Raw genomic sequence first — 27868 nt, 5'->3', positions numbered from 1 at the left:
TTTAACAAGGTTTTCCCCACTAAATTAATGTACTTTAATTAATGGCTGTGGAGTTTTCCAAAAATAATCTTGGTAGATTTTGTTACATTAATGATAACTGGAGGTGCCAACAAATTAGTCTATCTCTAGACAGCTGGTAAACATCAGTATGGCTGAATGGTGTATTCAGCTCATTTTAGCTGGCTTCACCTAAATTATAATGGCAAAAAATCGGATTTGAATCAGTCTGAAATCCAAAGCGTAGCGGTACTCCAGTGCAGGTAAATATTTTCAGCATTTAGGGAATTATTGCTTAGAACATCTCAAAGGTCACTTACTGTATTACTTTAAGTTATTCTATTTTTCTCCATGAAAACATACTTCGGGACCACTGTTGACATCTTTGATTTATTAACACTCACCCAAGCATTACAGAAGCTCTCTGCCTGATTTGTTGTACTTGCAAACGGCTGCCATACAGTCTCCAGTTCAGCTACTGATGTAAATGTAACTAAGATGGCAAATTCCCATGCTGCCACAGAACACATGAGGCTTCTATGTACCAAAGTGGATGCAGTGAAGGGAACGTTTTACTTGTAAATACGAAACAGAGAAATCAGATCCATTCGAAACACAGCGTTTGATTTGTTTGGAAATGTTTTTTACTCTTGCCCTTTGGTCAGAGCAACACTAATCATGTACAAATCTGTCATTGCTCAATAGAAAGCTAATTTTACCTCTATGTGAGGTCACTAACTGATAAATATTGTTTAGCTTTTGTCTATTTTAAACATCTTTATTATTGCTTATTTTAAATGTCTGCTTCATCTTGAACAGCTCTCACACATTCTGAATTGAAAGTAAAACATTTGCAGTACGATGTAATGGAGGGCCCTCACAGGTTATCTACTTTAGTGGACACACAGGCTGATATGAAGTGTTTGAATAAAGTCACAGTTGAATTAAATGAATGATAGCATTTTTTGATTTACGATGCCTTGACAATGTATTCACATCTCTTGAACCTTTTCAAATTCTGTCCTTTTACAGCCACGACCTTCACCTACAGGTCCTTCTCAAAAAATTAGCATATTGTGATAAAGTTCATTATTTTCTATAATGTAATGATGAAAATTTAACATTCATATATTTTAGATTCATTGCACACTAACTGAAATATTTCAGGTCTTTTATTGTCTTAATATGGATGATTTTGGCATACAGCTCATGAAAACCCAAAATTCCTATCTCACAAAATTAGCATATTTCATCCGACCAATAAAAGAAAAGTGTTTTTAATACAAAAAACGTCAACCTTCAAATAATCATGTACAGTTATGCACTCAATACTTGGTCGGGAATCCTTTTGCAGAAATGACTTCTTCAATGCGGCGTGGCATGGAGGCAATCAGCCTGTGGCACTGCTGAGGTCTTATGGAGGCCCAGGATGCTTCGATAGCGGCCTTTAGCTCATCCAGAGTGTTGGGTCTTGAGTCTCTCAATGTTCTCTTCACAATATCCCACAGATTCTCTATGGGGTTCAGGTCAGGAGAGTTGGCAAGCCAATTGAGCACAGTGATACCATGGTCAGTAAACCATTTACCAGTGGTTTTGGCACTGTGAGCAGGTGCCAGGTCGTGCTGAAAAATGAAATCTTCATCTCCATAAAGCTTTTCAGCAGATGGAAGCATGAAGTGCTCCAAAATCTCCTGATAGCTAGCTGCATTGACCCTGCCCTTGATAAAACACAGTGGACCAACACCAGCAGCTGACACGGCACCCCAGACCATCACTGACTGTGGGTACTTGACACTGGACTTCTGGCATTTTGGCATTTCCTTCTCCCCAGTCTTCCTCCAGACTCTGGCACCTTGATTTCCGAATGACATGCAGAATTTGCTTTCATCCGAAAAAAGTACTTTGGACCACTGAGCAACAGTCCAGTGCTGCTTCTCTGTAGCCCAGGTCTGGGGAATGCGGCACCTGTAGCCCATTTCCTGCACACGGCTGTGCACGGTGGCTCTGGAAGTTTCTACTCCAGACTCAGTCCACTGCTTCCGCAGGTCCCCCAAGGTCTGGAATCAGCCCTTCTCCAAAATCTTCCTCAGGGTCCGGTCACCTCTTCTTGTTGTGCAGCGTTTTCTGCCACACATTTTCCTTCCCACAGACTTCCCACTGAGGTGCCTTGATACAGCACTCTGGGAACAGCCTATTCGTTCAGAAATTTCTTTCTGTGTCTTACCCTCTTGCTTGAGGGTGTCAATAGTGGCCTTCTGGACAGCAGTCAGGTCGGCAGTCTTACCCATGATTGGGGTTTTGAGTGATGAACCAGGCTGGGAGTTTTAAAGGCCTCAGGAATCTTTTGCAGGTGTTTAGAGTTAACTCGTTGATTCAGATGATTAGGTTCATAGCTCGTTTAGAGACCCTTTTAATGATATGCTAATTTTGTGAGATAGGAATTTTGGGTTTTCATGAGCTGTATGCCAAAATCATCCGTATTAAGACAATAAAAGACCTGAAATATTTCAGTTAGTGTGCAATGAATCTAAAATATATTAATGTTAAATTTTCATCATGACATTATGGAAAATAATGAACTTTAACACAATATGCTAATTTTTTGAGAAGGACCTGTATTATGTGGTAGACTAACATATAGTAGTGCTTAATTGTGAAATATGAGGTAAGAAATGATACATGGTGTACATTACAACACGTTAACACTATTTTCTTAAAGGCTTATTTATCACAAGTCATACAGTCATCGTGGCATTCATCGTTATCACATATCTTATGTATTTCTAATATCGTGCTACCTTAGTCTGGACTTCAAATGGGTCATTCAGAAACTTGAATACGTTTTTTTAATCAGCTTGCTAGGTTGTAGGGTTAGGTTGTTTATCTGGAAGGTGAACCTTCAACCCAGTCTAAAGTCTTCTGCAGTCTCTAAATGGGTTTTCTTCCAGCATTGCTGTTTATTTACCTTCATTCATCTTGCCATCAGCTTTGACCAGCTTCCCTGTCCCTGTTAAGGAAAAGCACCTCCACAGCATGCTGCTGCCACCACCATGTTTCACTTCGCAGATGGTGTGTTCAGATTCTTAATTTTCTACCACACATATTGATTAACATGTATACCAGAAAGTTCAGTTTAGCTTATCTGACCTGATCACGTTCTTGCACATATTTATGCTACATGGCCTATGGCAAACTGCAAATATGACTTCTTATGGCCAGACAGCACCACTAGTAATTTGACCTGTTAATAGATTTTACCAACTTAGCTGTGGATAGTTCCAGCTTATCCAGAGTTGCCATGGCTTGCTCTCCTTGATTTTATGTAGGGGTACTGGAATGAATTTCATGATGACTGAATTCAAATGCACTTCACTCTTCAGAGGTATTTATTTGATAAAAATATATATATATACATTTGCTTTCACTTAATTGTGTTACTTTACATTTGTGTTTGAGATGAAATCCAAATAAATATTATAGTTTGTGGTTGTAACATGAAAAGGTTACAGAGATATAAATAGTTTTGCAAAGTCACTGTCACCTCCTCTGCTGTGGCTTACAGATCAGTTTTCATCACTTATTTTCTTTAACATGTCAACCATTGCTACACAAAGTTTGAGCTGAAGTTTGTTTTTTCCACATACTCAGTGACTGATTACAGTCAGACAGTTTAAATATTGGTATTGCCTTAATAAAGACAGCCTTAGCGGTTTCTTCGTCTGTGTAAAGATGGTGGATTTTGGGGAAATTCTCAAGACCATCGGAGACTTTGGCTTCTTCCAAAAGCTTCTTCTACTTGGGTTGGCTGCTCCGCATTTTTTGCTCCCAGTATTCTTCTGCAGCTTTCTTTTTATCCAATCTGATCCAGAGAGACACTGTAACACAGACTGGATCCTCAGAACTGCTCCTAACCTGACTATGGAGGAGCAGCTGAACCTCACTCTGCCCCGGGAGGAGGATGGGAGCTTCAGCAGGTGCCGGATGTTCGTCCCTGTGGACCAGGACATCCATGACATCAGGAAGCATGGACTCAATGAAACCTCAGCATGCATAAATGGATTTGTGTACGGGAGCATGCTGTACGAGTCCACCGTAGTTACTGATGTAAGTGAAGCGGGATGATATCCATGCCTGTTCTAGTGAGTTCCCTGCTGATTATTTCAGTGTTATTTCACAGTTTGATCTTGTCTGTGAGAAGTCTACCATGGCTGAAGTTACACAGACTATCTTCATGACGGGTATGCTCGCAGGCTCATTCATCTTTGGACCAGTTGCAGACTCGTGAGTTCCTTGAAAAACATTAAATGATTGCCATGCTGACTTGTTTAAAAAACACAAGATCTAAAACCATTATCTGTGTGCCTAGGTATGGACGCAGGAGAACCACCCAAGTCCCAGTGGTCCTCATAATAATATTTGTCATAGTTGCTGGTGTTTCTCCAAATATTCATGTTTACAATGTGTCCCAGTTCATTGTTGGAGCTGCAGTTGGAGGATATAGGATGAACTCTATCGTGTTAGGTATGCTTTTTAGAAAGATGTCCATCTTCATCTTTATTTCAATCTTTTAGGAAGAAATGGAATCAAAGTTACAGTCATGTGAAAACATTAGGACGCCCTACGACAGCCTGTGTGTTTTTCTAAAATGTTTGGACATATCAATTTTAACAGTAATGAAAGCAGTATAGTCAAATCAACAAGGCCAGGTCTGGCCATCTAAGCAAGTTCAAAGTAGACCGCAAGATGCTAAAAGTAAAAAATGAAAAGAAAAACATCTCTTATGAACATAGGCATCAAACCAGAGGACATGTTGGGTATAAACCAAATACATCATTACAGGAGATGAACTTCATACCAACTGTGAAGCATGGGGGTAGAAGTGTAATGGTTTGGGCATGCTTTGCTGCAGCAGGACCAGACCAGCTCACCGTCGTAGGATCCACTATTAATCCTACTGTGTATCACAGGGTGCTGGATGAAAAGTTAAGACCTGTAAAAAAGAACGAAAAGAAAATGGACCCTGCAACATGAGAATGATCCAGAACATACCAGTAAATCCACCAAGGACATGGAAGGTACCGGGCCAAGTCGAAGCCCAGATCTTGCTCTCATTGAAAGGCTGTGGGCTGACTTGAAACAGCCTGTAGATGCCAAAAAACCCTTAAAACATCTCAGAGCTGAAGGTGAGGAGTCGAGGACATCAGGCTGATGTCAGACTGCGGTATGGCTGCAAAAAGAAGCATCTCGCTTAAGATATTTCAGCAGAAAAGGGTGTAACAGCTTATTAACAGATATTAAGGGTTAAGGAGAGTCAGTCAGAAAAACACATTTTGTTTTCTGTTGTGTGATGAGTACAATTAGGCTATTTGTGGTTGTTTAAGTGAAAATAAACCACTTTCCAAAAAAATAATGGCAAAAAGTAAATACTTAATAGGGTGTTTTAATGTTTTCACATGAATATTCACATTCCTGTGTTTAGAAAAAGGCCCTGCAGTGACGTTAGTGTGTAAATTGTGTTTGCAGCTACAGAATGGATTGGGATCACTAAAAGGTCCCTTGCCTCCTGTGTGAGCCAGGTGTTTGGGAGTTTTGGACAGTGTGCCATTGCTGGTCTGATCTACGTTGTCCGTGACTGGAGGAAAGCTCAGTACATCATGGCAGGGGCAGAGGCTTTGGTGTTCCTCTACATATGGTAGGTGTCAGCTGTAAGCAGAGCCACATTTGTTTTGTTGCCTAAATAAAATATTAACATGGCAATGTTTAGACATTATCACAGTTGGTGGATGTCGTCTTTGGGTCAGAACTGGTCTGGCTGTGAGTATATCTGCTCAACTGTTTTTCTCGTTTCTTTTAAGGTGGATTCCTGAATCGGCAAGGTGGCTACTGGGACAGGGGAGACCTCATGAAGCCAAGAAACTGATCCGAAAAGTTGCAGCAATGAATAAAAAGGAAATCCCAGAGAACCTTCTTGACAAGGTTTATCCAGTTTACCAGAAAAAACATTCAACCAAATCCATCTTTTCATAATCCAAGAAAACGTAACTACTCTGCATCTGTGCCTTTGGCTCAATGTGAAAACAGCTCAGTCACCATGACAAGGCCAATTCTCTGATTTATGCAAGATAATTTTAGGAGGGTTCCATTGTCATCCATTGAACATAAAACTTTGGGAATAATAAACAGATATGAAGGTAATTGATCATAAAACCAAACAGTTTTATTTTTGAATGTCAATTTAAGAGACATTGTTGCATGACATATCTTTAATACTGGAGGTCTATTAAACTGTTTATTATAGTTCCAGTCAATTTTATATATACTTATTTTTGGCCACATTAATGTGCTTTTTTAGAGTGGTGTGACAATATAATAAACAATCTTAGTGGGTTTTTCAAAGGAAACTTGGGTGGATAAGTTTGAACCTTTTGTGGATCTTTTCTAACCCACACAGTGTTCAAAACACACAAAGGCCTCAAATATACCCTGATTACTAGACCCTGAAGTCGTGCTTTACTATTTGGCACTAAGATGTTTGCAACAGATACTTTAATCCTGTATGCTGCAAGGAGGGGCCTCTGCAGAGGTTCATGATTGGATTAAGATCTGGGGAATTCGGAGGCCAGGGCCTGTATTTTTCAAGCCTCTCAAAGTGGAATATTAGTCTTAAGTGTTGAGAATTTTGGAAATGTACTCTACTGTCAGACGTAAGTGTAAATGCACTGTGTAAAGTGGGGGGCTGAGCAAACATGCCAGTGCGTGTACTGTTAGACTTTAAAGTGGATATTTCTGTGCGGCTTTTGGGGTGAATATTACACCATTTTCTTCACAGTTAGATGGTGAGCGCTTGCACAATTTATCAGCATGAACTTCTTCAGAAATCTAAGCAACACTACCCCCTCTGTTGGATCAGAACACACTGGCCAGCCTAAGAGCTTTGGGTCATAGGCTGGCCTATGTGCCATAAATGAGCTTTGCATCACTGTACTATTGTTTCTTTCTTTGATCAGTTTTGATAGATACGGACCACTGCAGACTAGGAATACTCCACCATAGCTGCAGTGTTGGAGATGCTATGATCCAGTTGTCTAGTCCTCACAATTTGGCCCTTGTAAAACTTGATTAAATCCTTATGTCTGCCCCTTTTCCTGCTTCTAGCTTATCCCTGTGGGCAGCTGCACATATCAGTTGAGGTTGAAGGTTTTGATTTAGGAGCAAGGTGGTAGCCACCCTCTTGGTCCATCATCATGTACAACTTGTAATCTTCAACAGTTTCCTGTTAAGGTCAGACTTGCGCTTTGGTATCAGATGAATATTTATGAAGGTATTTATGTTGCAATTCAATTTAAACACCAGGCCAAGAAATAAACTAATTTAAATAAACGCTGCCTGGAAAAGCAGTTATGCATCCTGCCAGAATTATGCTGGAAGCTTTTTGATGGTTACCTGTGTGGAAGTCTACAAGTGACCTTCAACTAAATATTAGTGCATTTATTTGAGCCTTTATGTATACCGGTAATTTTGACCATATGTAAATTAGACATGAATTGGATTGCATCCTTTATTGCTTCATTCATTCATTAAAACAGAATGAGCCGGTAAATAAATAAAAGTCCTAAATTGATCTGACATTCATATTTTTACAATTCAGATTCACAAAACATAGGCTATTAAAATGCAACTAAAACTGTGCAAAAATGTCGACAAATCCTCAATATTTATTTATTTTTTTTTCTGCTGGCTAGGTACATAACCAAGATAAATTGTTCGTCCTCCTTGCAGATTTCTTCTGTTTTTGCTGTTTTGTTCACACCTAAATGTTTCAGATCATCAAACAAATTTTAATATCAGACAAAGATATCAGACTAAGTAAACACAAAAATATGATGTAAAATGATGATTTTATTTATTAAGGTAGAAAAGCTAACCAAACCAACTTGAATGTAGGTGAATAGTAATTGACATGCCATGTTTGGCAGCAATAACTAAATTAGATGTTTAAACGGTTGTGGAGAAATGTTGGTCCACTCATTGTTGCAGAAATTAATTCAGTTTTCAAGGGTGAATGACTTGTTTGCCACAGCATCACCACTGGAGTTAAACCCAGACTTTGACTAAACCACTCCAAACCTTTCGCTCTGTTTTTTTTTAGCCATTTAGACGGGGACATGCTGGTATGCTGTATCATTGTCCTGCAGCTTGACCTGCAGTGATTGCACTTAAGCTTATCAGTCTCCGTCTGGCTTTTTTAATTAATGGATGTCAATGACTGTGTGTGTCAACTGCTCTTTTATTTCTGTAGATTGGGTCATGATGTGTTGCTTTTAAGGTCTTTTTGTCAGGATCTGCAATTTTGGGTTTTGTGTTTGTTTACTTTTTCAATTAGGTGTTTCTGTTCCTTTTGGTTTAGTAGTAATGTTTATTTATTCCCACCTGGTGCTTCTTAGTTTTGTGACTGTTCTGTCTGTACTTCTGCCCCTTAGTTCTAGTGGTGTATCTCTCCCTTGACCTTAGATCCCCTTTAGTTATTGTTTACTCAGTGGTTTGTTTTCCTTAATATTAGTTGTTCTCATCAGCCTTATTTCTAGTATAGTTCTTCTCTAGTGTTAGTTCCTTATTTTCCAGTTCCCCTCTGGGAGTTAGTTGTATTTGGTTATTTATTCCTGCTAGGTTTTGTTATCTCCCTTTAGTTTATTGTTGTTGTTAGGTTATTTGTGGTATTAGGTTGTCGCTTTCCTGTTCCTCCCTGTCAGTTAGTGTTTGTTTACCTTCTTGTTACTTAGTCTAGTTCTCCTCTGTTAGTTTACTTATTCCCGTACTCCATATTATTATAGTTTACTTTTAGATATTTTTTTCTCTTGGGTTTATGTATAGGTTACTGTCTCTTGTGTCCCTGTGTTTCCCAGTACTGTCGCCATAGTAACCATTCATTCCCTCTGTTTCCACAGCTGGTTCCTGCACCTGTTTTCACTTCTCATCTGATCACCTTAGCTTCCCTCTCATTGGTCCATTCTCCTGCTCTCCCTGCTTATATACCTGGCAGTACTTATTATTCTCAACTGGTTTCTCACATCATGCAAGTCATGTATGTCACGTCTTTCCTCGAGCTCATTGTGCTTCTTTGGATTGTGCTTCCTGTGTTGACCCATCTGTGATTGTCCAGTGACCCTGTACATGCTGTACTTCGAGCCTTTATTAAAGAAGACCTTACTTTACAATATGCCGAGCCCTAATCCCTATTTGCATTTTTGTCCACAACAACCTCAGATTGTGACACTTTTAGCCAACTTCATGTTGTCAGACAGCTTCTATTTGGGTCACTTTTTGATTCTACAGGTCTTGCAATATTCTAGGTGTGGTGAACCAAAATAATGTGGTTAATCCCAGTTAATTCATGATTTAACAAGGAGGGTATTATTTTAGTTTAATTTTTTTTACACAGGGCCTGGTTGGTTTGGATAGCTTTTCTCCCTTAATCAATAAACGTATTCTGTATTTCCTAAGTTTATCTTTGTTTGATATTAAAATTAGTTTGATGATCTGAAACATTTAAGTTTGACAGAAAAGCAAAAATGGAAGAATTCTGTAAGACAGAAATCCTTTTTCACATCACTCTATTAGTTTCTTTAATATTCAGTTATAGGGAAAAAAAATGTTTACAAATATGTAATTCTGGATAAAACTTTAACCCTTTAATATGAGTGTGGTAATTCTCACATTTCTCTCTGGGTGGAAAGGGACATGCCTTAACAGGCTGGTACAAAGCGTTACAGAAGAAGCGCCATCTACATGTTCTGTAGCTGTCTGCTGCAATGAAAAAAACGTGCATTTGAGAATAGTACCTAAATATAAGCTGGCTGGTTTAAAAAAATCTAAAAGGTTTGGCCATTTAAAGTGATGAAATGAAAAATTGACATTAGAGAAAAACGTGTAGGAAAGCATGGCTTTTGTGATGTTTAAAATACTTAATCTGGTCTGTAACTGTAATTACATACATATTAAAAACTGTTGCTGTTCTCTATAAAACAAAAATGCATTTGCTTGTCAGGTAAGCGAGGAGAAAAAAGTAGAAAGTGGAGGCATCAAAGCTATTTTTACCTCAGCAGTGCTGATAAAAAACTTATTCATTATATCATTTGCCTGGTAAGTTGCCTGGTAAGGCACCTTCAATTTTCTTTTGCTTTATATTTCCATGCAGATTTATTAAATAATGTTTGTTTTAAATATTAAGGTTTGCATTAAACCTGGGCTACTTCTGCCTCGTTCTGAATGTGGGCAAGTTTGGTCTGAACATCTTTCTGGTCCAGTTTCTGTTTGGGATTTCAGAAGTACCTGCACATCTCCTCTGCATCTGGTTTTTGGAGTTTTTAGGAAGAAAAAAATCCCTGATATTAACACTCCTCATTGCAGGGGTTGTTTGCCTTTCAACCCTGGCTTTTCCTCAAGGTAATCACTGATAACTTTAAGGCCATGAGGGTATGCTTAAAACATCTCACAGCTAAAAATGTTTCTGCTTCACCTGAATTTCAGACAGTGCTGTTGCCACCACAGCCCTGGTAACCACAGGGAAATTCTTTTTGAACTGGGCCGGCTCAGTGTGTTTGGTTTACATTCAAGAGCTGTTTCCTACTTCTATCAGGTGTGTCACATCAAAACAAATATACATGATAATTATATCATATATTTACAACTAATAAGGAAATTCTGTGCTCTGCTTTGTTAGGCAAACTGCTGTGTCCTTGGGCTCCATAGCCTTTAGAGTTGCAGGTTTGCTGTCTCCCTTGCTCAACATGTTGGCTGTGTACCACCGCTCCATACCCATCATAGTCTTTAGCAGCCTGGCTGTGCTCAGTGGAGCTCTGGTCTTCCTGCTTCCTGAGACCAGCAGGAAAGATCTTCCTGATTCAACCAGTGATGGCAAGAGCAACGGGTAAGCTAATTTCCTGCAGTACTCTCAGCTTTCACTGGAGCACAGGTGTACAAAGTAGGTCTTAGATTCTTTTATTGAGGTTATTTCACCTTACCAAGAAACAAACAACTTGCCATTCTTAGTATTTGGAGATGAATTACAACAGAAAGTGAAATATACAGTTGCTCTCAAAAGTGTACACACACCTTTTTAAACCTCTAATGAAACTTATAAGTTCAACTAAAAAAATAGTAAATTAAAATCTGCAACAATCTGGTGCGTCAGCATTTTATCTTAGAGTTTGCACCTACCATCAATAAAAGGGAATCTGGTTAAATGAAATTTTAAAAAAAATTCAGACATTTCCACATGTGTCTCCTTTAGTTAAAGCCACCGTTTCTAGAGAGGTTACAGATGATTGAAAAGATCTCATTAAGCAAAGGTATTGGTCAGGAGAAAGGGGCAAAACTAAAAATCCCCAGCATTATGAGTACACCAAGACACAGTGAAGACATTTGCCAAAGATGGGAGAAGATATAAGACAACAGGAACATTTTTTTAAAATAGACATTTCTAGAAAATTGTTGGAAAGATGAGAATGAAACTGGTTAGAGTCTGCCAAGATTCTCACAGCAACACTGAAGGAGCTGCAGGAGTTTCCAGCAAGTACTGGTTGTGTCCTAGGCTATAGAGTCTGGTTGAAATAATTCTTCTCTTCCAAAGAAAGCACCAGGCCTGGCCAAAGACTCCAGAACCTGTGGGAAAATATGTTAGGGTTTGATCTAAATACAACAGTTATGTTTGGCACATAAACAACACTGCACATCACGAGAAGAACATCATACCCAAAGTGAAATATGGTGGTGGCAGCATCATACTGTAGGATTACCTTTCCTCAGGTGGAACTGGGGTTTTGTCAGTTTGAATGACTAGCTACAGTTACCGCTCAGTTTGGGCCCAAAACACTCACACATTTGCTAGAAAGCTGAAGATGAAGAATGATTTTAGTTTCAGCATCTTACAGTGACTTCAAGCATATTTCCGAATCAACAAAAGAATGACTTTGTGAGAGGGAAATTAAAGTTTTGAAACCTTTTATCCTTGTGGAGTCACCTGAAGAAGTCTGTAGACAACTGAATCTGATAGATTTAGAAACAATCTGCAGGCAAATATTACCAAGGCAAGATGTTGGTGATGATAGACTCCTACCAAATGATCCTGAATCAAATGGTGCTTCAATAAAATATAAGTTTCAGGATGTGTACACATTTGCTTTATTTCTCATGATATGTTAGAATTATTTGTAAATGATGTATCATTGCCTCTCTTACCATAGCATTTGAAACGGTGTGTCCAAACTTTTGAGAGCCACTATATAACATTGTTAATGAAAAAGAAAAACCTACAAACAAATGTCACTTGTCACCATTTCCTGTTGTCCTGTAGGGATCTGACCAACGAGAAGCTTGAAAGCGACATCTTCATGGCTGAAATCAAAAAATCCACCAAACTCTAAATGAAACAGGAAACCTTTTTCTTGGATCTTAAGTTTTACTGTGTGCTAACAACTGTGAGCTGGTTTAGAAATGTCTTGGAAATTTATTTTTCTGCAGCACAGTGAACAAACATATTTTTGTGTTGGACAAACAATCTGTTCTGCATAATGAGTTTTTTATGAAAGAATAATTAGGAAACACTGAGCTGAACAAAGACAAAACATGCAAATAAAACAAACTATGATTTTTAAAATGTTTGTATTGTCTTCTGGATTGTGTTTTATCTTGTGTTTAGGATTCGGGGAACAGGAAGAATTTACTACAGTGAGTTTTATTTCAGTTAAAACATCCATCTTTCCTTACTGGTAACTCTGAAATGCTAAACTTGAAGTCTTTATCTTAATGCCATGTAGTGTAAATATAGTAGTGTAAACAAATTTAGCATGGATTGATCACTTTTGCGGCAACTGTTGTAGAGGGTTGGTAGGTTCATGTCGTCACGTTTTATTTTGTTTTTCCTTTTCTGTCAAGCCTTTTTTACAAAATGGGTCCATCACAGAGGCACGAAGACAAGTTCCTGTTTAAACTACCTCTAATCATGTATAAATCAGCAATCAAGCAGACCACTCCTGCACTGGTGTGAGCTTTCATAAATAACGCTGTTGTCACAGAACCAGAGGAAGCCTGGTCTTAAATCTCATTGACATCTCTCATTGTAAAGGGTAAAAGTAGCATATCACCTGCGTCAAAAAGCCTCTTTTATTTTAAACTACTATAACGTCAACTGGCTGACCACCATGAGCAGTCCAATCTGTGGATTAGTTTTTTTTTTTTGTGGTCACTACTACTGTAGTAGTGGCTGAATCCAGTGATCTGTTTTGCCTCAGATCACTACAGACAGCAATAACCGATCCAGGTGTGTTTTTAGCTTTTAAATTAAGCAGCCAAGTTCCCTTGCAGGCCTCATGCTATCTCTAAAACTTCCCCTTAAGTCTCAGGTAACCATAACCCGCCCAAAAATATGTCAGGGTTTATCTGCAACCTGTGTTTGGACTCCACAGTATATAAGCAAATGTAAAAATCATATTGAGTATCACGATAGAAACTACAATGGGATTTTATGTAATAGACCAACACAAAGTGGTGTGGGTGGTAAAGTTTAAATTAGCTTACAATATCCCAAGCTTTGAACATCTCATGGAGCAATGTTTATTCCATCGGCTGAAAACGACAAGAGTACGGCGCAAATGTAAATCCATCAAGACATGGCGGTCCACCTAAACTGACAGGCCAGGCAAGGAGCACATTAATCATAAAATCAGCCAAAAGGCCTACGGTAACTCTAGAGGAGCTGCAGAAATTCCCAGCTCTGCTGGCATTAGAACTATTAGTGGTGCACCCTACAAATCAGGGCTTGTATTTACAAAGAATCCTAAGACCAAAAGTAGCTCCTAGTGACGTCACCTTAAGAAAAATTTTGAATTTCTCAAATTCAAAGATTTCTCCTAGAATTTTTCCTCGATAAGAAAAAAAGTTGTTCATGAAGCAGCTAGGCCTTAAGAGAGATCCTAAAGTGAAGAAATGTTAGGAGTAGTGAGGAGGACTTTTAGTAAGCCTAAGAGTGTCTTAAGCAGGCAAGATGGTGGACAGAGAGATATTCTCTGTTCTAAATAACAGTGAATTAATAAAATGCAATGGGCTCGATCACTCAGGGATTCACCCCCTTAATAGTCAAATAAATGAGCACATAACAATCATACAATTGTTGTTATAGAGATAAGATAAACCTTATCATCTCCCTAGTGGGAAATTAAAGGTTCAGCTCTAGTAAGGTAATATTAGGAAGGATTAATAAATAATATAAACAATAATAAATAACCATGAATAAAAAGTGGACCAAATTACAATAGTACAGAATCATTTAAATATTTAGACTGTAAAATACTTTCAAAAATAAAAATATGGCAAAAAGTTGAAAAACAAAAAATATACATATACATGTATACAAACTGGTTGCATAATGGCCCACACAATAGTACAATATTCTAAGCACTATATGCATAGACGGAAGATGTAAATGAGGTGAATAAGTATTTGCTGTATTGTACATGATGATGTCAGCAGCCTAAGCCTAAATGGTCATCTACAACACTCCCCGTCTGTGGAGAAGCTCTCTGGTGTGCTGCTATCTCCTCTCTAGCTTCTGATCGCAGCAGGTACCAGGAATGCCTGTTTATTCGCACTGTGATCCCAGGACCACATTTACCTTTCAACACTCCTCTCTTCTCCACCACCATCAGGCTCTGCTCCTCTGTTTAGTTCAGTTTCCTCTACCTTTTGTTCTGTGATTTGTTTTGGTTAGGATCAGCAAATCAAATTAATGATGAGCATATAAATAAACTACGTTCAAACATTTTGATGCTGTGGGGCAATTCATTTAGTTTTATCATCATGATTTACACATTTGAGAATCCAGTCTAAATTTTATCATCAGTTAATTCAATCTGAAGAAGACTCACAAAGAGAGGGATGGCAATTAGAAAAGTTTTAATGATGAGAAATTACATGGTTATTTCTTTGGAGCTCGGACCTGGGAGGAAGACATGAATGCTGAGAATGACATGAGCTAAGATGATCATTTGTAAGGCTTAGATTTAAATATGTCTTCCCCCTGATCCGACACTGGTGGTGGATTGGCGGCCAGGGAGCGAGAAAGCCAAGAGTAGATGTAAAGGAAGATGATGGAGGTGGGGTGGAGGAGGGATGAGCTCAGCTGACAAGTGAAGATGAACACGGTAGAAGCTCCTTTAAAAGCAAGGCGTCGGAAGGTGATTGGATGGAGAATCAGACGGACAGGATGCTGATTCGAAGGCCAGGAGACGCACAGAAGAGTCATTGGAAGGTGGAGGCAGTGAAGGTGAGTCTTTCATTCTGAATTTTCGTCAAAACTCCATTTACTCTTCATTAATTATTAGGAGCACATTTGGGGTTTTTGTTGTTGTTTTTTTGCAACAACCAATCACAGCTCTTAGAAGACATCGTCACACCTTGCGACAGGGTCAACCACACCTCCTCACAAAGATAGGAATTTCTGCCATCTCCTTGCTCAGAGTCGCTCTCAGCAGCAAACTGAACCACTCTTAAGCTAGGAGTCCTTGGCAGAAATTTGTAGGCTAAGTTAGGAGCCGAGAGGACTGAGAATCTTTGTAAATACAGGCCCAGGTTTTTATGAAAGACTAACCGGAAGAAATCCATTGTTTAAAGAAAGCCATTTGAAGTCCAGTTTGAAGTTTGCCAGAGGCGATGTAGGGGACACAACAGATATGTGGAAAAAGGTGCTCTGGTGAGATCAGAACCAAAGGAACATTTGGCCAACATGCAAAACACTGTGTCTAGCAGGAAAATAACACATCCCTGTACACACCAATCCCTTGGGGACACATGGTGGTGCTTTTCTTTAATGGAAACAAAATTGTTGATCAGTTGATGGGATGATAAATGGAGCTAAATAAAGAAAATCCTGGACTAAATTCTGTTAGAGGTTGAAAAAGACTTGAGACTAGGGTAGAGGTTCACCTTCCTGCAGGAGAACCACCCTAAACATTACGTCAGAGCTACAATGGAATATATTTTATAGCTTACAGCTTTACTAACCTTCGAGCTATAATTAAAATAACTTAAGTCCAAAATGTTACTTAACAGGCATCATAAAAGACAATTGACAGACATGATTTGACAAGTCAGCACACGGTAAAAAACTAGAACACTTTTATAGCCTGGAGATAAGCATTGCATTGTTGTGTCTGCAGCAGTGTGATATTTGTGGTAAAAAAAAAAAAAAGCAATTTGCAATTTGCATTTAGCTCAAACTTGTGTACATTTACTGGTTGTTTTGGTCAGTATGTTAATCATTTGTTCCTACTTATTAATTTGCACTATCGAAAACTCAGCTCTGGACAGCAGGTTAAACCAAACAGGTTTTTATGGGGGAAAATAGTGAGAGATGCCAGAATTAAATATCTGGTATAAAAAATCAGGAATGCTGGTCTTTCTGCAACCTAAGTGAAAGCGCTGTCTCATCTTTCCTTCAGCACACTGGCTTGGGATTAAACATTAATGGGCTTTGTTTAAAGGTCATTCCTTTGCAGCATCACCGAAGTGAAGCTGTCACCCTGACCATGGCTGATTTTGGGGAAATACTGCATAATATAGGAGAGTTTGGATTGTTTCAAAAGACCATTCTATTTGCTCTTTGCTTCCCAAACTTTTTCTTGCCTTTTCACTTTGCGAGTGTAGTTTTTACCCAGTCTGATCCAGAGAGGTACTGTAACACAGATTGGATCCAGGAAGCTGCTCCTAACCTTACTGCAGAGGAGCAACTGAACCTCACTCTGCCTAGGGAGGAGGATGGGATCTTCAGCAGGTGTCGGATGTTTGTCCCCGTGGACTGGGACATCCATGCCATAAGGGATTATGGACTTAATGAGACAACAGGGTGTATGAATGGATGGGTTTATGGCAGCATGCTGTATCAGTCCACCATAGTTACTGATGTAAGTGATAAACCTGTTTCAGTTATTTACAGTGCAAATTCAAATGTAGCCCTGTTGCAGACAAGTTGTGTTCATTTTTTGTAAAGTTTGATCTAGTTTGTGACCAGACTCATTTGTTGGGAGTTGCACAGACAGTGCTGATGGCTGGCATTGTCACTGGATGTCTCTTACTCGGACTTTTCGCTGAATCGTAAGTTGAACAGAAAGAATCTTAAACATTTTTATGAACCATGCACTTTATTTCTTCAAGGTGCTGTATTTGTACACTTCCATGTAAATCTCTACATATTCCATGGTTTTGTAAACTAAACTGTTTCATTCAGGTTTGGCCGTAAACGAGCCACTCAGATCCCGGTAGTACTGATGGTTGTTTTCACTGTAGCAACTGGATTTTCTCCGACCTACCCCTTTTATTTGGCGTCCCAGTTCGTGGTGGGAATTGGCTATGGAGGCTATCGGCTCAACAGCGTCATCCTAAGTAAAGTTTTTTTATAATCGTGTTTACCATTTTCTAAAAATACTGACAAAACAGTTAGGGACCAATTTAAACACAAATGGCACAGACCAGTTGGGATGTAATTTGGTACACATACACACCAGTGATGGATATGGAAACAATCCCAGTTACAAGGATCTGCCATTTCTAAAATGGACACCAGCGTGCTCAGTGGCAGCATCCCCAAAGAAGCTATAGGATCATAGACAGTTTCTGGAGCATCCGACAGCTGGTCACAACATTGAGGGGAAGGTCAAGCTCAGAGGATGCCTTGTAGATGCATAAGACAGTATTGCTAGCAATTGATGAAGTTCAATATGGGTCTCATTTTGTGGTCACCTTGTGCAATTGTTTGGCATGTGGGTGGTACTCTTCACAACAGGTGTCTGCAACTCCAATCCTCGGGTGCTGCTGTCCTGCAATTTTTAGACGCATCCCTGCTCCATCGCCACTAAATAAAAAACCCATATTATCTCCTTGGCATGTCAGCAAGTTCTGAAAAGGCCTGCTAACTAACCATTCGTTCTATTAAGGTGTGTTGGTGCAGTAATGTAATTAAAAGTTGCAGTACAATGGCACAAGACAACATATTGTTAGTTGCAGTCATCACTCTGGGTTCTGGTCAAATCTTTGCGAACACTCAGGCCTCACTACACTAGCTCCACTAAAGGAAGCCAATACTCATTTCGCCCTATTAGGTATTGTTTTCCATAATCAAACTTCTTATTGAATGGTTACCCCTAGGCTTTATGCTTGCAGGCACTGAATGGATCGGGGTGTCCAAACGATCATGGGGAGCATGCATAACTCAACTATGTGGTGCCATTGGACAAGCCATCCTCGGTGGCATGATCTACTGCATCAGAAACTGGAGACTGGCTCAACTAGTCACAGCTGCTCCGCTTGCCCTGGTTGCCTTTAACATATGGTATGTGTGAAAGAATGTCCGTTACTGTTTTTTTTTAGAGTTGCATCGATCAGCATTTTCTTGGGTTGATAAGGATTTGCACATTTTGTTTAATGTCTGACCTGCAGTTTTGATTTATTTCTAATGATTACAGCGCATGAAAGAGAAAAAAAGTGCTGCAGGTTCTTTGATTTGGGTAGAAGATTTCAAATCAACCGAAAACAACAGAATTACAAGATTATTCCAATTAAAGAATAGCATTTGTCCCTAAACTTTATCTGATTTTTATCTAATAAAATAAAGTTCAACAATGTACATGCTGTTTGGTGTCATCAAAAACGGTGGAAGTCTTTGTTGTAAAGCATTAAATGAGCAGGATCACAGATTAGACCCATCAAGCAAAAATCATCCCATTCAGATCTCTGGCCGATTGATGCAAGTTAAAAGAATTTTGTTAAACATCAAGTCCTGACCATTACCTGACCATCTGAGGAAGAAAGTTCAAAGCTCTATAAGAGTGGAGTGAGTCATTAAAATGTGTATGCTACAGTACTTGATGTGTAGAAAGCTGAAGCTGGAGTTTTACTAATTTGAAATCTTCATACGCTATAAACATATGAGCCAGATATACAGGGGTTGGACAATGAAACTGAAACTCGTGTCATTTTAGTGTGGGAGGTTTCATGGCTAAATTGGACCAGCTTGGTAGCCAGTCTTCATTGATTGCACATTGCAGCAGTTTTGCTCAAAATATTGAAATACACACAACATTATGGGTGACATACCAAAGTTCAAAAGAGGACAAATTGTTGGTGCACATCTTGCTGGTGCATCTGTGACCAAGACAGCAAGTCTTTGTGATGTATCAAGAGCCACGGTATCCAGGGTAATGTCAGCATACCACCAAGAAGGATGAACCACATCCAACAGGATTAACTGTGGACGCAAGAGGAAGCTGTCTGAAAGGGATGTTCGGGTGCTAACCCGGATTGTATCCAAAAAACATAAAACCACGGCTGCCCAAATCACGGTGGAATTAAATGTGCACCTTAACGCTGCGGTTTCCACCAGAACTGTCGGTCGGGAGCTCCACAGGGTCAATATACACGACCGGGCTGCTATAGCCCAACCTTTGGTCACTCATGCCAATGCCAAAAGTCGGTTTCAATGGTGCAAGGAGTGCAAATCTTGGGCGGTGGACAATGCGAAACATGTATTGTTCTCTGATGAGTCCACCTTTACTGTTTTCCCCATATCCGGGAGAGTTATGGTGTGGAGAAGCCCCAAAGAAGCGTACCACCCAGACTGTTGCATGCCCAGAGTGATGGTTTGGGCTGCCATATCATGGCATTCCCTTGGCCCAATACTTGTGCTAGATGGGCGCGTCACTGCCAAGGACTACCGAACCATTCTTGAGGACCATGTGCATCCAATGGTTCAAACATTGTATCCTGAAGGTGGTGCCGTGTATTTGGATGACAATGCACCAATACACACAGCAAGACTGGTAAAAGATTGGTTTGATGAACATGAAAGTGAAGTTGAACATCTCCCATTGCCTGCACAGTCACCAGATCTAAATATTATTGAGCCACTTTGGGGTGTTTTGGAGGAGCGAGTCAGGAAACATTTTCCTCCACCAGTATCATGTAGTGACCTGGCCACTATCCTGCAAGAAGAATGGCTTAAAATCCCTCTGACCACTGTGCAGGACTTGTATATGTCATTCCCAAGATGAATTGACGCTGTATTGGCCACAAAAGGAGGCCCTACACCATACTAATAAATTATTGTGATCTAAAACCAGGTGTTTCAGTTTCATTGTCCAACCCCAGTATATGGGAGACTTATGAAGGTGTCTGGGTTATTTTTGACAGGTTTATTCCAGAGTCAGCCAGATGGTTGTTGGACAGGGGACGGACAGATGAGGCTAAAGAGTTGATCACCAAAGCGGCGGCCATTAACAAACGCAAAGTTTCAGACTCTCTGCTGGAAAAGGTAACGCTGTTCATTTTTTCCATCTCTGTATCAAAATATGAGTGTAACTACAATAAAATTTAATAAAAGGTAAGTAAGGGGTATACAATAATCAGACGAACTGTCACAGGACAATCCTGTGCTTTGTAAAAAAAAAAAAAAAAAACCTCATACCTCAATACAATTTTTTCCACATTTTGTCTAGTTCCAAACACAAACTTTCATGTTTTTTTGGGGATTTTTAAGTGACACACCAACACAAAGTAGTGCCAAAATGTGAGTTAAACAGAAAATGTCACTTGAATTTTGCATTTTTGATCAATAAAAATCTAAGAATATGTTTGTATTCACCCTCCCTACATCAATCGTCTACAGCAGGGGTTCTTGAACTTTTAAGCCTGTGACCCCTAAAATAACAGTACCAGAGACTGGTGACCTGCTAAAAATACATATAATTTTTACACTCTAAATTTATTTATAAAATATAGAGTGAAATAATTATATGTATTTTTAAAATAATTTATTTAAAAAAATGATGTGATTATTTAATTTCATTATGTATTATTTAATTATTTAATGGGACATTTCATGGTACATTTATTTCATGGAAGTTCACATTTATTTACATTTGCATTCACATTTGCATCACGATGATTCTGAAAATCATCTTGCAATCCCCCAAGGGGGGTTCCCGACCCCCACTTTGGAACCCCAATTTTATAGAACCAGTCTTTTCTACAATTAAAGCTATTAGTCTTAGATGTATACTAGCTGTATACATCTAAGCAAGGCAAGGTGAGGAAAGTTTATTTGTAGAGCACAATTCAGCAACAAGACAATTCAACAAGACAAACAAGTGCTTTACAAGATGACAAAAAACTAAAGGTACATTGCATTGGCATGAGACTAGAGACTGAAACCTTGGCCTATTGTTTATAAAATAGCTTTAGCTCAATTAGATTGGGTGGAGAGTGTCTTTGAACCTTATTTTTCAAGTACTACACCAGATTCTTAATTTGATTCAGGTCTGGACTTTGACTGGGCAAAAACTATTCCATTGAAACCCGAGCTGTGTCTTTTGGGTCTTTGACCTGCTTGTAGATGAACCCCCACAGTCTTTTGCAGCATGTAATAGGTTTTTCTCCAAGGATTGCCCTATATTTAGCTCCATCTGTCTTCCCATCAACTCAGAAGGCCAGCTTTGTGCAGGATCAATAGTTACTCAACCTGTTTTGTGGACAGCCATGTCTTGGTAGGTGCCGTCCTCTTATCTTTAGATGATAGACTGAACAGTTCTCTGTTATATCCTGAAACCTGGTATATTGTTTTATAACCTAGCCTTGCAAATGCTCTGACCTGTCTTCTGAGTTCCTTGGTCTTCATGATGTAGGTTGTTCACTATGTTCTCCAATAAACCTCAGAGGCCATCATAGAAAAGTATACATAGAAAAATGATACACTGGTCGGCCCTATTTACTAATTTGGTGACTGTTGAAGGCAATTGGTTGGACTGGAGTTTAATTTAGGTGTATCAAGGTAAAGGGGGCTGAATACAAATATTTGATCCAAATGGTGTGAAAGTTATTTTAAGAATTAAGCAGGCAAAACTGCCTAAGAAGGAAGACCAAAAAGGGTTAAAAATGTTATTACGGAAGCTGCAAATTAGAGCAGTTGTTAGCACCGTTGTCTTGCAGCAAGAAGGTCCTGGGTCTGAACCCCGGTCTGGGGTCTTTCTGCATGGAGTTTACATATTCTCCCCATGCATCCATAGGTTTTGTCAGGGTACTCCGGTTTCTTCCCACAGTCTAGAAGCATAACCGTTAGGTAATTGGGTGCTATTATTGTGTGTATGTATGGTTATTTGTCCCATTTGTCTTTGTGCTGCCCTGTCAAGGACCTCACCCAATGATGGTGCAAAGATAAGCAGGTATAGTCCAGTTCAGTCCACACAGGTGTGGGTCATTCTGGCAATTAGGGTGAGCCAACAAAGAGTAAAAACATGCAAGCAAAATTATGCTAAAATATTAAAACCCATGCTTCAATAAAAACATGCATTAAAAGCTTAACACGCTGACAAATGCACAACTACACTTAAGACTAAACTTGAAAACCACGAGTCATTTCCCTCCATTTCACAATTATGCACTACTCTGTGTTGGGCTATCAGATAAAATCAGAATAAAATACACTTGGGTTTGTAGCTATAACCTGATCAAATGTGAAATGTCAATATTTTGCAAAAAGAGTGTGTGTCAGCAGTATATTGTGTACAGTGTGCTGGGGTCTTATGAACACTGGGCTTACAGGAAGATCTTGTTTTTTATTAAGACTCAGGAAATTAGTATTACAGCCGCAAAATTATCAGATTAGGTGATTAGCTGTAATAAGGGCAACTGTTAGCATGATGTTGTGTTCACCCCTGTGCACCGCAGATTGTTATCAAAGAAACTGAGCAAAAGAGAGGCATACTATATCTTATCCAGTCTCCTTTGCTTAGGAAGTATTTCCTTACCATAACCTTGGCATGGTAAGTTCTATTTTATTTCAGATGAGTTGTGAAATCTAAAGGAATCAGACACGTTGCATCTTAAAGGTTGACTCTCTTTGTTTTCTGCAGGTTTTCACTGAATGTTACCTACTTCTGCCTTTCGTTAAATGTGGGGAACTTTGGCTTGGAAATTTTCCTGACCCAGGCCCTGTTTGGGCTCTCTGAAGTACCAGCTCACATTCTCTGCATTTGGCTGCTGGAAGCAGTGGGGAGAAAAGTGTCACTAATTTCCACACTTCTGATCGGAGGATTTCTGTGCATCTTGATCCTCGCCGTTCCCCAAAGTAAACCCTCCCAGAACAGTTAATTCATCCTAAAACTGTATTTAATATTGTATCTCCGCATTTTCTTGACCAAAATTTGGATTCATTTTAAAAGTTCATTTATTGAATTACTGATTTTTGTAATGCTTTAACCTGATGAGACAATTCTGATTTGGGTTTCTCTTTTACAACGACGATATGAAAAGATGTATCAGTAGTGTTCCACAAATGTTTTCTAGCCTTCTAACAGGATATAACAGATCAACTTTCCCCGAACCTGGTGGTGGACACCGGCAGTAAGGGACGCTGTCAAGCTGAAGAAGGAGTCCTATCGGCTGTGGTTGGCTTGTGGGACTCCTGAGGCGGCTGACGGGTACCGTGGGGCCAAGCGTGCTGCGGCCCGGGCGGTGGCACAGGCAAAAACTCTGACCTGGGAGGAGTTCGATGAGGCCATGGAGAAGGACTACCGGTTGGCCCCAAAGCGATTCTCGCAAACCGTCCGGCGCCTCAGGAGGGGGAAGCAGTGCTTCGCCAACACTGTTTACAGTGGGGGTGGGGAGCTGCTGACCTCGACTGGGGACATTATCGGGCGGTGGAAGGAGTACTTCGAGGATCTCCTCAATCTTGCCATCACGCATTCCCTGGTGGAAACAGAGGCTGGGGACTCGGGGTTGGACTCTTTCATCACCCAGGCTGAAGTCACCGAGGTGGTTAAAAAGCTCCGCGGTGGCAAGGCTTCGGGGTTGGATGAGATCCGCCCTGAGTACCTCAAGTCTTTGGATGTTGTGGGGCTGTCATGGTTGACACGCCTCTTCAACATTGCGTGGCGGACGGGGACAGTGCCTTTGGATTGGCAGACTGGGGTGGTGGTCCCCCTACATAAGAAGGGTGACCGGAGGGTGTGTTTCAACTACAGGGGGATCACACTCCTCAGCCTCCCTGGTAAGGCCTACGCCAGGGTATTGGAGAGGAGAGTCCGGCCGATAGTCGAACCCCGGCTTCAGGAGGAGCAGTGTGGTTTTCGTCCCGGCCATGGGACACTGGACCAGCTCTATACCCTCTACAGGGTACTCGAGGGTTCATGGGAGTGTAATGGAAAATTCTTTTAAAGTGCTCTGATATTCCCTTCACCTCTCTCCTCTGACCTCTGTGTTTTATTAGTGTTCTGTTATTTAGAGCAGATGGACTCTAAATTCAAATGCTGGAGAGTTTTATGGTTAACACTTCCTGAAGTGTATATTTCAAGGGAAGGTAGATGGGTGCCCTCATAAATAACTTTGTTAACTCTGACCCGGGGAGGGTCTAGGGGCCATATTTCTAAAACTCTTTGAAGTTGAGATAACACCCTCATTTTTGGTATAAATACTGTTTGTGATTTCTGTTCGTGGCTCTGTTTAACTGACTTGCTTGGTGACAGAGTCATTCAAACGCTGAATGCCTTTGAATAAAACTTATTAAGACAAAGTCTGGATTTTCTCTTGTTATGAGTCAACTTCTACCCACTTTGATAAGAAAATTCCACAACAATTTTAGCGTCACGAACAGGATCTAACGTGCCAGAGGAGACCGCAGGAGGGGGACACGGACGCCTGGCCAGCCTGGAGACGTTGTCCTCAGTCCACCTCCATATTACGGTAGTGGAGTCCGGGTGTCCGCCTGCGGCGTCTGGCTGATTAGATCCGAACAATTTGTCTTCAAATATATCTGGGTGAGAAGTTGCTCTGTATGATATAATGTATATTATTATTTTTATTACACATTAACCATCATCTCCTAACTAATTAATTAGGTTCCAGAGTTGCGAGAGGGAGGACATCAGCTGAGGGCCCGGTTACCCTGCAAAAGGAATTGCAGGGAGGTTCTTATTGGTAACAATAAGATAAAGCAGAACACAGGGTTTTGCGGGTGGTTTTTAGCAATTTTCTACACCTCATAAAGGAGAAAAGCCAGTGAGCAGACGTGCCGCTGAACGGGTAAAAAAAACATGGTTCCGGAACCTTGAGGCATCAGGGGTGTCTCCTTCTTCAGACTCTGATTTATAAAATAATGAAAGGAAAAAGTGGGGATGATTGTGTTAAATGTGCTTTAATTTGGAAGATAAGTTTGGTTTTTCACAGCGTGGAAGTTTGAGTGTAAATAAGTTAAATAGTTTAAAAAGTTTCAAGTAAAACAGTTGATGGAAAAATAAATAAAAAACAAGAAAAGATTAAAAAGCACAGAGTGCATCAATTAAGGGGTTAAAGAGTTAAAACTTTCCTGAAGGAAGTTTCGGTTGTCTTAAATATTGCGATCAGTCGGTAAAGAAGGTAAAATTGAAAAAGGACATTAGAGATGCGAAAAGAAAGTTGTTTTAGAAAGGAGTATAGTTCATGTTGTGGAAGGAAGTGACAGGCAGGGGGACAATTGACTGACTGACTGATAATATTTCTTTGTACAAAATTTGAACCTATACTAAACTTTTCTTCTGCCTCTCTCACACACATATACACACATATATGGGATTTAAGTTCAACATCTGCGTTTTTGAGTCTGGATTTTAGAAACCTGCCCTTCTCCATGGCTACTACACCAGAGACGCTTCTCCAGCACGGCCTGAAAGAGAGAGATCTACCTTCCTGCATGTTGAAAATCGCAGTGTGACTTTCTACAAGAAAAAAAAACAAAACTCAGAAGAAGTCTGGACCCACTGAGATGGACAACGAAGTCTGGACCCACTGAGATGGACAACGATCCATGCTGTTTGCAAGAGCCAGAAGAGCAATACACTGGATTTATATTGAAAGCATCTTGTGCGGGCAGAAGAGAAACCGGAGCAAAGTTTCTTCTTTCTCCCTCCTGGAGAAGTTAAAGTTGACAAAGAATGATTGAATGTCTCACCAACAGACCGGGGAAGGGCCTGGTTGTTTTTAGGACTGATAGAGGACTGTGTGTCATGACAGTCTGACTCTGGAGCGATTTAGAAACTGATGGGGGTAACGTACAAACACACACACATTTGCATAAATCTTTTCCTATTTTCTGCAATGAAGAACGCTTATTAACCGCTGCTCATGTGATGCTTGCTTTATGTTGACAGATATAGCGGGTTAAAATATTATTTTAGAGTTAGAAAAGTATCTTTAAAAGGGTGATAACTTAACTCATTTGATACTTTCCAGTTAATTCTTTTAGAGAAACAAGTTCTCTTTCGTCGTGGAATATTCAGGGTCAATTATTCTAGTTATTAAAAGTTATTAAAAGCAGAGGAAGTTACAACATCTCCAAAACTCAGCAGTAACCATGTGTTTCTATGTTATTCTCAGGACAGATCTCATGAAGGAGCATTTTTATAAAACCCAGCGAATGCGTAAAACCTGATGGGTTTCTCCTTCAGATATTATTTTCTGTTGTCAGACTTTGTATCCCATAAATCTAATGGGTAGAGACCTCAATAAAACAGTCTTAGTTCTACTGCAGATGGTCTTCATACAGTTTCTGACACAGTATTTACAGTTTGGTGCAGTTTTTGTCCGCAAGTGTTAACTGACGCTTATGGAAAGTACAAATTCATTGTTTTTCACAGCAGCTGCTGGGAAGAGGTTATATTAGGTTTTTCTTCCCTCTTCTGATTCATGCAGCATGTTGATTTACACTGTACCTTATATCAGGTCCTGACAAAAACTATGAAAGGTTTGGTTCTGCAGGTTCTTTTTTCTCCCTTTGGAGAAGGAAAGGACACCTGATCAGTTCTGTGTTGCATAGAAATATTAAAACACTTGTTTTCTAAGATATCACCAGCTAAAAACTTTTAAAACTTTTGAGAGTAATTGGTTTTGTTAAACACATTTTCCTTGGTAAAACAAACCTTTAAAATGAGTATGAAAAAATTGGGTTATTTAGAAAGAATCTGATTGGACAGTGGTACCACACAAAAATTAAACTAATCTCATGCTTCCTAAAAGACTCTGCATGAAAAGGCCTTCAGAACCGTGGAGTTATTTTCCACCACAGTAACAAGTTTTTAAGGATGCTTTTTCTTTATTTTAAAACAGATCTGTATTTTTTGTTTTTGGCTTTTTAGCATAATGTTTGTCTGAAGCTTCTTATGAACTGTGTTAGAAGCAAATATGATCTGAGGTAAATTAGGAGCTGTGAACTAATAATTTTAAATCTGATTATTGTCCAAGCAGAAATAATATATTTAGCCAATCCTTCAATCTCTGCAGAAAGTTAACACCATTGTTCAATGCAGTAGTACTCAACTTGTGGTTCCTGGACTCCTGAAGCCTGTAAGCCATAGATTTTGGGTCCATGAAATTATAATACTTAATTAAAGGTAGGCTGATTACTTATTAAAATAGATCTAAGCCAATGATGAGTTCCAGTCATTTTGGTGACTTTGAAATGCAATAATACTCAAAATTTCTACTCTGGGGACACAGATTGGGGTTGAAGAGTTTAGTTTTGGAACCAAGGTTAGGATTTTTATAACAGAATCAAGACAAGTAAAATCCTTTATTTTAGGAAAAGAAAAGAAATAAAGGCTCTCTTAACAGTAAGAGGATGGTCGGCTCAAACTCCAGTCTCCTTGTTTGATTTCTTAGGGTTTAAAGATTAAAAGAATACATATGAGTAGAAAGGTACACAAGGTGATTTCAGATTACTAAGAGATAAAATATTGAAACATTTATCAGCATTTGGATTATTAAAGAGGGGTTCTAGTAATAAGTTCTCCCCAACTCTCAA

At 39.6% G+C, this 27868-nt stretch overlaps 3 protein-coding genes across 3 annotated transcripts; all 3 read left to right on the top strand.

The window, feature by feature from the left end:
- The first annotated feature begins 3717 nt into the window (after window positions 1-3717).
- LOC124870486 (solute carrier family 22 member 13-like) lies at window positions 3718-12628 on the top strand. Its single transcript, XM_047369205.1, has 10 exons — window positions 3718-4101; window positions 4175-4278; window positions 4364-4518; window positions 5521-5689; window positions 5853-5973; window positions 10043-10137; window positions 10226-10440; window positions 10525-10633; window positions 10718-10924; window positions 12350-12628. The coding sequence occupies exons 1-10, from the start codon at window positions 3727-3729 to the stop codon at window positions 12417-12419; spliced, it is 1620 nt and encodes a 539-aa protein (XP_047225161.1). The 5' UTR covers window positions 3718-3726; the 3' UTR covers window positions 12420-12628.
- A 3942-nt stretch (window positions 12629-16570) lies between these two features.
- On the top strand, window positions 16571-17447 carry LOC124869800 (solute carrier family 22 member 14-like). Its single transcript, XM_047367942.1, has 3 exons — window positions 16571-16952; window positions 17039-17142; window positions 17276-17447. Exons 1-3 carry the CDS (start codon window positions 16578-16580, stop codon window positions 17445-17447), a joined length of 651 nt encoding a protein of 216 aa, XP_047223898.1. The 5' UTR covers window positions 16571-16577.
- A 766-nt stretch (window positions 17448-18213) lies between these two features.
- On the top strand, window positions 18214-23187 carry LOC124869795 (solute carrier family 22 member 13-like). The gene is made up of 4 exons (XM_047367925.1): window positions 18214-18376; window positions 20233-20353; window positions 22765-22859; window positions 22950-23187. Exons 1-4 carry the CDS (start codon window positions 18297-18299, stop codon window positions 23185-23187), a joined length of 534 nt encoding a protein of 177 aa, XP_047223881.1. The 5' UTR covers window positions 18214-18296.
- The last annotated feature ends 4681 nt before the right edge of the window (window positions 23188-27868 follow it).

Source organism: Girardinichthys multiradiatus, chromosome 6 (assembly GCF_021462225.1).
Source record: "Girardinichthys multiradiatus isolate DD_20200921_A chromosome 6, DD_fGirMul_XY1, whole genome shotgun sequence".
NCBI classification, from domain to species: Eukaryota; Metazoa; Chordata; class Actinopteri; order Cyprinodontiformes; family Goodeidae; genus Girardinichthys; species Girardinichthys multiradiatus.
The sequence above is the reverse complement of the archived record's forward strand: the minus strand, read 5'-3'. Positions and strand labels throughout refer to the sequence as shown.

What these genes read in the sequence shown, in the direction of transcription:
- LOC124870486 (XM_047369205.1), top strand. Translation starts at nt 3,727, where the DNA reads ATGGTGGATTTTGGGGAAATTCTCAAGACCATCGGAGACTTTGGCTTC. An exon ending in TTTGGACCAGTTGCAGACTC is followed by an intron (nt 4,279 to 4,363) that starts GTGAGTTCCTTG and finishes CTGTGTGCCTAG; the next exon opens with GTATGGACGCAGGAGAACCA. An exon ending in CAGAGAACCTTCTTGACAAG is followed by an intron (nt 5,974 to 10,042) that starts GTTTATCCAGTT and finishes TTTGCTTGTCAG; the next exon opens with GTAAGCGAGGAGAAAAAAGT.
- LOC124869800 (XM_047367942.1), top strand. Translation starts at nt 16,578, where the DNA reads ATGGCTGATTTTGGGGAAATACTGCATAATATAGGAGAGTTTGGATTG. An exon ending in AGTCCACCATAGTTACTGAT is followed by an intron (nt 16,953 to 17,038) that starts GTAAGTGATAAA and finishes TTTTTTGTAAAG; the next exon opens with TTTGATCTAGTTTGTGACCA. An exon ending in CTCGGACTTTTCGCTGAATC is followed by an intron (nt 17,143 to 17,275) that starts GTAAGTTGAACA and finishes TGTTTCATTCAG; the next exon opens with GTTTGGCCGTAAACGAGCCA.
- LOC124869795 (XM_047367925.1), top strand. Translation starts at nt 18,297, where the DNA reads ATGATCTACTGCATCAGAAACTGGAGACTGGCTCAACTAGTCACAGCT. An exon ending in CTGGTTGCCTTTAACATATG is followed by an intron (nt 18,377 to 20,232) that starts GTATGTGTGAAA and finishes TATTTTTGACAG; the next exon opens with GTTTATTCCAGAGTCAGCCA. An exon ending in CTTACCATAACCTTGGCATG is followed by an intron (nt 22,860 to 22,949) that starts GTAAGTTCTATT and finishes TGTTTTCTGCAG; the next exon opens with GTTTTCACTGAATGTTACCT.